This window comes from Ischnura elegans, chromosome 6, assembly GCF_921293095.1.
Source record: "Ischnura elegans chromosome 6, ioIscEleg1.1, whole genome shotgun sequence".
NCBI classification, from domain to species: domain Eukaryota; kingdom Metazoa; phylum Arthropoda; class Insecta; order Odonata; family Coenagrionidae; genus Ischnura; species Ischnura elegans.
The window spans coordinates 122726110-122734617 of record NC_060251.1 but is presented as its reverse complement, the minus strand read 5'-3'; the positions used below and the strand labels follow the sequence as shown (position 1 = coordinate 122734617).

Genomic DNA, 8508 nt, shown 5'->3' with positions numbered 1-8508 from the left:
AGGTTCTCATTATCACAATCATTTTATACAAAAATAAAATACTAGGGACGAAACAGTCTTACTAAGTTCAAAATATAATACCTAGATATTAGGACATACTAAGGGAAAGTGTGCAACTACTGCCATAGTTTGAGACATCGATTACACCCTATATGGGATATTTCCACCAATATATCCTTACTTTGAAATGAAATCATTTAAAAATAAACTGTAAAGGTAAGAACGAATCAATTTGTAATGATGAGGTGAAAAAAATGTCGTTGAAAGTGAGATACACTATCCAAAAAGAATAATAATAATAATAATAACAAAATAATCACAATAATGATAATAGTAGTAATCAAGTAGTACTATCTAACGAAATAAAAGTGCAAATACTAACAAAAGAAAATAATAAAGAGCAGCTTTACATAAAATACAAATGAAAAAGGAATTATACTTACATGGTTCCACAAAAGCAACAGATTATCAGAAGTTCTATGGTGGAGCGTTAATGCACGCTATCGGCAAATCACCTGCAAGGACACTGTTCTCACTTTGCAAGACTGTAACGCACTAGCTGCTCGTCACACTGACTCAAACATTTGTTCTTTGTAAGACACAAAGTTCAGAAATGGAAAACCGGAGTGTGCCACAAGTGATCCATATGCAATAAGCGTGCTATTTTGAATATTTGGAAAATGTGGCAAAATCCCTGGTTAGCGAGCACCTAAGGGTTAACAAAGGACTCCTGTGAAAGAGGAATGTTCACAAGTCTATTAATCTCTCCCTCCTGCTGATTCCCTGAAAGGCGTCCCAGGCTAATAAAAACTGTGGACATACAAAGTTTTTTCACTTATCTTTGTTCATTGATAATTAGGTGGTACAACATTCGCCAGGTCAGCTAGTATCATTTAAATAAGAAATTGCAAAATTGGAACTGAATTCATTTTTACACAACAGGTTTTGATGTTACCACAAATGGAAACTAAAAATGCTGCACTTGAAATTGTTGTAGTAATGAAACATATTGTGTGAAAATCAAATTGCTGGAAATGTTGTTGTGTGATTTATTTTTAGCTATTTTATGTACGGTGCAAAATAATCATTTGAGAGAAGTCCATTAACTTCAGCAGTAGCTCATAATGAAGCAATGAATTTTGATAAGGTTTTTAGATCAAAATATGGGTGATTCTAATGCAAAGTTATATTTATATCCTAACAAAAATCATGAAAACTCTAATGAGCAACGACAGAACGCGTAAAAAGGCACGGTTTTTATAATACAGTACATTCCCGATTATCCGGGGTAATGATGGGGAGAGAGAGATGGCACGAATAATCGGAAAACACGGATAATCCAAACTTTCAGTTAAATGTCTTTTAATGTTCATAATTTACTTAAAACAAACAATATATTATTATTTATGCAGTTATTGTGTTGCTTTAGAGTGCTTCCAGGACTCCTTGAGAGCTTTCTTCGCCAGTTCGCGATCTTTTTTTAGCGACGATAGCGTGGATGTACTCGTATTATTAATGCTTTGCGTATGGCCTGGTTTCGAAAACCACGCATCCGTGGCTGTGTGATAACGGATACAGGAAAAAGGTTTGCACGAATGCTTCAAAACCACTGCTTCACGTCGCAAACTACACTGTCAGGCACTACGCCACGTACTCGCGTCTCGCACAAGTTGCCCGGGTTGAAACTGCTGCGGGACTTATATCCGTGATCAAGGAGCGCGGTCGCGCACTGCGAGGCTTGGAAAACAGGAACACGGTGCTCCCGTGAATGCAACTAGAGCGCGATCGCTTCCGTTTTACGAAGGGGATTCTAACGGAAATGATAAGCCCCGTATGTCCTAGCATTGATGCAGTAATTCTGGTGATTTTGCGTAGGATTTTTAAAAACAAAGATCGCGGAAAAAATTGAGCGAGAGTGAAAATCATGCACGGATAATCCGCAACCCGGATAAACCGCAGCCGGATAATCGGGAGTCTACTGTACGTATCAATATAATAGCAAACCTGCTGTCTCAGATGAATGTCAAACAGAATCCATCTCTCAAGAGTACACATCAAAATCCTCACTTATGCATCATTACACCTCACACTCTGGCCAAAGGTTAAGCTCAAAACGGCATAAACAAAGCTCGAAAGTCATAATAGCAGTGGGCCGTGTGACACTACTACTGGAGGAATGGACTCACAGAGACCCACCCGCAGCCTGCTTCTTTGCAGCAGCCGTCCTAGTTTATAGGTATCACAGAGGATGTAAAACTTGCAAGGAAAAAATGGTATTTCAATGGTCCAATAAATGATGAATAAACATAAGAAATAAAAGAAAAACGCACAATTTAGTGAAAATAAAACATTGCCGTTAGTGAGTCCTTGGTGCTCCTTCATGAAGCTTTCGCCCCACGCCAATCAAAGCAGAAAAATTCATGCAAAATTCCCTTTGGGATAATCTTACTGCAATATAAAGGAATTTCCAAACACCGAAAATTACTTCAATACTTTTAAATGATATTAAATTTATGAATTACTTTATGTTCCTAATTAAAAGACTTACACTTACAAGGGGAGACCACGCACCTTACTCCACCTTTTACAATGCCGTATTTTCAATGGTATGTATTTGGAATGGCGAACACATCTCTGAACTGATAGTGGTTCCATTTAATGGGCCTTAATTTGGCTGTAATTAATTAATTTTCAAGTGGTATTTTTACCAAGCGTTATATAATCCCAAAATAACAAGGCGCCCAAGAGATGGATCGGTTGGTGTAGTGGTGAGCGCCTTTGCATCCCACCCAGGGGGCTAGGGTTTGAGGCTTCGTCACGGCAGTATATTTTGTGGTCTTCGTTTTGATCATGCGGCGACAAGCATTTCACTAATTTTAGTTGCAGAAAGCATAGGCATGAGAAAAAATTTTTATCACTATAACGGCCTTTAGGTATTGAAGGTGTGTCATTTCGGACACGGAGAAATGACGACTACACTAGCAAGGGTTGGTGTGCATAAAAATGTTAATTTTTTGCATTACTTATACTGATCAACTTCCAAATTAAAAACAAAAACCTTTTCTTGCGAGAGCACATGCCATAAAGGCAAGCATCGAGCAGCAATGTGCATGCAGATGTAATAAATAAGAACACAAAACAAATACAAAATGCCATACCACTCTGACACCTTGGCACCGAGTTATTTTGGGATTATATGACGCTTGTTAAAAATACCACTCAAAAATTAATTAATTACAGGCAAACTTGTTAGCACACACAGGAAAAAACCTTTTATTCACAAGTGGTTATAACGTACACTTACATCAAGAACAAAAAACAGTTACATCAAACATAAACGCAACCTTGTCAATGCCTTTCCGAACTCCACCCAGGCGCTGCAACCACATTATACATAAACAAAAAAGAACTTACTTTGTTAATAATGTATACTCCAACAAAACTAAGTCCCATTCAATGGAACCACTATCAGTTCAGTGATGTTTTCGCCATTCTGAATGCACTCACAGTTTCGATGCTGCTCTAAAAATTCTACTAAGCTCCTGCACTTAAAATTGTGACAAACACATTTTAAGCCAGCAAATGGATGTTGAAATGGCAAAATTTTATGTGAAATGAATTTGAAAAGATTTTGAAATTCAAGGTTGGAGCAAAGATTCAAGAATAATTCATTCATAATTCCAGGGACTACAAATTCACGCACAGTACGTATGTACTCTGCTCAATGCACACTCTGCTTATTCCACACTTTTCCCCCACAATTATTCTTCATTAAACATCATACTGCTTTAAGTTTGGCTTCAGCCTTGGAATCTGAGTGCCGGAAGACACAGGGATGGCAAAAATTGACGCCATGTAGTTATGATAATTCTCATTTATTTACACATTTTCTGGGCTGAATTTCCGGTCAAATCCAGTTACAAAGTCAGTTGTAAAATCATAGTTGTCATCTTTTTCATTAATAGAAATTTCTCCAAACGATCCAGACATGGCATCAGCTTGCTTGGCTGCAAAGAGACAAAACCATGCATGGCTAATCAATGAAAATGCTAACACGGAAAGAAGAATACATGCTAAGGCTGAAAATGTGAATGAAATAGTAGGCATGTATTATCAAAGTAGAAACTCCATTAGATCCACCCTTTAAGATGTACCAATGTAATCATCCATGTTGTTCACTCCTACCTTCCTTGATCTGCTATCAGGATTTACCATACATTAAGAATGAACAATATAATTTTAAAATCGTCACTTTTAACCCACCAATGCATTCTCCTAATTATGCATGAAAGTGGCATTGACTCTTTCAAATTACCGTATATCTCCGAATATAGTCCCCCCTTTTTTTCCAAAAATGGCCGAGGAAAAGTAAGGGGGGGGGACTATAATCGAGTGTAATCCAATTAAGCATACTAAAGGTGACCATCAAGTTATAAATAACGGCATAATGGCTAATGTTCTCGTAGTATTTCTATTTGAGTATATTTATGAGGATTATAATCGAAGATATGACTATATACTGCCACGTTTTACCGGAAATTAAGACAATTTTTGCCACAAATGTTGTAAAGATACAATTCTTCCGATTCAAATAGCATATCGAATACGCGTTTTCACGGAATCCATGGGGTAGCCGTTAATTTTTCTTGGAAAAGTATTGTTAGAATAATTCAATCGACACTGATCTCTTTATGACGCAAAACAATAAATAATTAAAATCAAAACTAAACACACACTATCACACTAATCGAACACTAGAATTGAATCAATAGTATATGTACCCGTCGCTCATTTAATAGTAACACGATTTAAATCATTGCGAAAAATAAACAGATAAAGTAAACCTTTCGTGACGATTTCGCATTTCATTGCGGCCGTAGCTACATGTCCATGTGCCCGTGCGGTTCGTGTTTACAACCACTGCCTTTACCGCCATCACAGAACAAGAATGCCCAATGGTTATGCATTTGTTTCTGAAAAGGCGCAATAATCAATGGCTTTAAACCAGAAGCGCCGGCATTACTGCATTTGATCGAAATCCAGCGACTCAGCATCGAAAGTGCGATCAATTTATGGAGGAATATCTTCAATTCGCCAGGGTAAGTAGGATCGATAAATTACGTCACATAATATTTCGCAATTATTTTCGCGATATTTTCTTTAATAAAAATAATTTTACGTTCAACAGTGAGGTGATGGATCAAGTAGAAAGATGAGGATCAATCCTGCGGCAGATTAGAAGCCAGCAAAGACGGAGTTTCGATGCCAATTTAAACATAGCCGTTGCAAAATGCGCCGTAAATCATAGTATTCATATGACGGCTGAAAAATTTGGCATGGAAAGAAAGTCTTTGGAAAGATTGCAAAGCGCTAATACATCGCGGAAGTCATTTCGGGGGTCTCGATGCGGCAGATTCATAGAATTAGAGGAAAATATCGTCGAATTTGTGCGCAAATGCAGAGCAGAAACTCTTTGTGTAACTTATGCAATGATTCGCAACGATGCATTGACAATTGATAACATATTTTTTCAGTGTTTATGTTTGGTGGAAAAAGTTTATTTCTTAATTTTATTACTTTGATATTTGTAAGTCCTGTAGTTTAATTATTTTGCTTAGCAGGCATTAGATGGCAATATTTTTATAATATTTATAATTTATTTAACACAATTTTATTTAGATTTCCTAAATTCTTCTAGTCACTTGGATTTGACATGACTTGCGATGGGTGTGTTACACTGGGTCTAAGGAAGTTTGAGGGCCAAATGCAATACTCTTTATGGGCTTTATGTTAAAGCTTATATATTTACAGTGTCTGTAGTCATTTGGAAATCAAAAATATTAATAATTTGCGAGTGTTTAAAAAAAATACAATAGCCTTGGATACTTGAAAATTTTTCTCATTTCTTCATTACATCTGGTTAAGGAACTATAAATTACTGATACATGCAATGGATAACAACATATTTTAGGAATAGTTATTTTGTTGTGATGGAAAATGTGTGAACAGATTTGTTCTTATTATTCACAGAAAAAAATAGTTTTTATTGACTCTAGAATCTTAACTTGCTAACCACAGAAAAACTGCCTTCCTTTGCATTTTAAAATTTTTCCCAAAACTGGGGTCTCAAAACTAGGGGGGGGGGACTATATTCAGAGGGGGACTATATTCGGAGATATACGGTATTTCTCTCTCGATTTATTCCCATAAAGCCAGCTGAAAAACTAATACAATAAGAACAATTGACTCAGGTTTTCTTCCAGGAACTTTTCTATCATGACGATGGAGAAAAAAACTGTTATCAAGTACTATATACAGTGGAAGCCCGGGTTAGCTAGTATGGCATTTAACGAGAAAAACGTTTTAGTGAGTGACATTCTTTGTACTGCCAAATACCCTATTTTTTACATGTAAAATAAAGCGGATATCGTGAGGCCAAAAAGTTCTGTATGCTCGGTATTATGACATATTTCACGAGGGCGATGCACCGCTGAGCAAATATTAACTATTATGTTTCGTAATATATGTATATTAAATAAAAATGCAAGATGAGTGTCAGGTCTACAACACCTTTAGTCAGTTATGTTCAAGCATTTATGTGATTTTGAGTACATTTTACATTCTTCTTTTGTTAGGCCCAGTTATCAGTGGGAGGGGTATGGGAGGAAGATAACAGAGGAAGAGGGAGTTAGGCCCCCCACTCCCTTCCTCTTTGGCTGGCTTTGTCGCTAATAGGCTATGTCTTAAGCGTGGGAACTTACATTGTAGTGAAACCTGCTCCACCTTTTCCGTGTTAGGTATGGAAATGGAAAGAGCAACATTCTCATAGTTAGATCAGTGACCTTACATTGACTTCCGACTTATGGAAAGCTAGAGCAACGTTACCTGCCATTGCATGCTATCAGACGATGTATATTTTGATATTTCATTTATGCATAGGAATGTAGTTCGATCAAGACATCTTCAGCTATTGCCATGTAGGAAAATCACAGTTATTACCAAGATGGTAAAATAAAAAACAACTAAATCTTTTCCTTGTTCACCTCTGAAGTACCGCCGTGACGGCGCGATGCTCACAAGAAAAGCAAACAGGAGTATTTTAAAAATACGTCATTAAGGGAGAAACTCCCCCGCCTGCCACTTGATTTTGACCTTAGGTTTCAGATGACTGACTCGCGCTGAAAACCAAGGCCACTCAGTTCCCCTTGGACTTGCGTCTGGTGAAGGGGAGGGGGGGAAGATAAGACGTTTATGTAAGAGGCGCACCCCTATTTTTGGCTGTAATTTCTGGGAAAAAAGGTGCACCTCTTACTTGCGCTTATACGGTAACTGATCCAGAAAAAATGATGGGTTGAAGAGATAATGCTAAAGAGAGGTTCCACTGCATTTCTGGAAATGTCAGATATTGCTGTAAATCATTGCTCGTACAATAGCCTCCTTGTCCATGAGATATCACTCACCCTGGCGTGCCCTTGCTTTCTTCAGCCTCTTGAACTCCATCTTGGCCCTCTTGTTCAGCTTCTGGTTGCCCTCGAGTGACATCAACGTGTCCACCTTCTTTCTTTTCTCCTTCTTACTTGCTCCCTCCATCGGCTTGGCCCCCTTGGACAATTCCACTTCCACGTTCTCCCCTATCTGCAATCAAAACAAACACATCATATCCACCACTCCTGCATCATCTCATTGAGCATTACATTGGTAGCACTGGAATAGAGCCAAAATCCGTACATTTATGTTACTAAGCGGAGGACTTTGTTTAACCCTTTCCTGCCGGTGCCTACAAGAAGAAACGTTTTCTGTGCTACGAGTAGCATAAAGATATTTGAAACCTCACTGTGTGGAGCTGTTATTAGGGCTGGAGATACCCCAGCATTCACATCCATACGATTTGGGACCCAACACAACCCTCACCCCGACCACTAGACTAGACCCTTTGACTCTTTAACCTTATAATTCCACGGTCAACTTAAAGCGACAACAGCATTTTTTTTCACCAGATATTGCATTTGATTTTCAATAATTCACTCTTCAAAGAGAATTACTACATAGCATTTTTTAACATGTTGCGTACGGATGGTGAGAATTCTCGTCATTTTTTTCCCGAACGTTCCGGATGGATGACGAAAATTCACGTCATTTAACCGCGTCAACCTAAACAATTTTAAAGCGTACAATACGTATTTGTTAGTACGTTTTCAGTTGTTGTTCGTTATTCACAATGAATTGAAGCTTCATAACGTTTGATTGGGTAAAGTTTTATTCTAAATATTAGCTTACCCCGGTACGCAATGTGTTAAGCATTGTGGAATTTTAAACGGATTTCTAGCATTAATTACAACAAAGTTAGTGAACATAAGGTACTAAGACAATAAGTCCAGATGTCCGTAATTTTTTTTACCCTATAATTTCATTTAAAAGTTGCTTACGCACAGACCAAAATGAAGCATTTCGAAGTACATATATAAAAATTGTAGTATGAAACAAAATATCATTGAAAAAACCAATGGC

The 8508-nt window shown here is 37.5% G+C and overlaps 1 protein-coding gene across 1 annotated transcript in view; it reads right to left on the bottom strand.

The window, feature by feature from the left end:
* Nucleotides 1-3856: 3856 nt before the first annotated feature.
* The window catches only part of LOC124160092 (guanine nucleotide-binding protein-like 3 homolog), a 79424-nt gene continuing 74772 nt past the window's right edge, over nucleotides 3857-8508 (bottom strand). The window contains exons 11-12 of the mRNA XM_046535813.1: nucleotides 7461-7635; nucleotides 3857-4007 (exon numbers count right to left, since the gene is read on the bottom strand). Of these exons, the coding sequence (XP_046391769.1) occupies nucleotides 3880-4007; nucleotides 7461-7635 (303 nt within the window). The 3' untranslated portion in view covers nucleotides 3857-3879. The remainder of the gene's footprint in view (nucleotides 4008-7460; nucleotides 7636-8508) is intronic.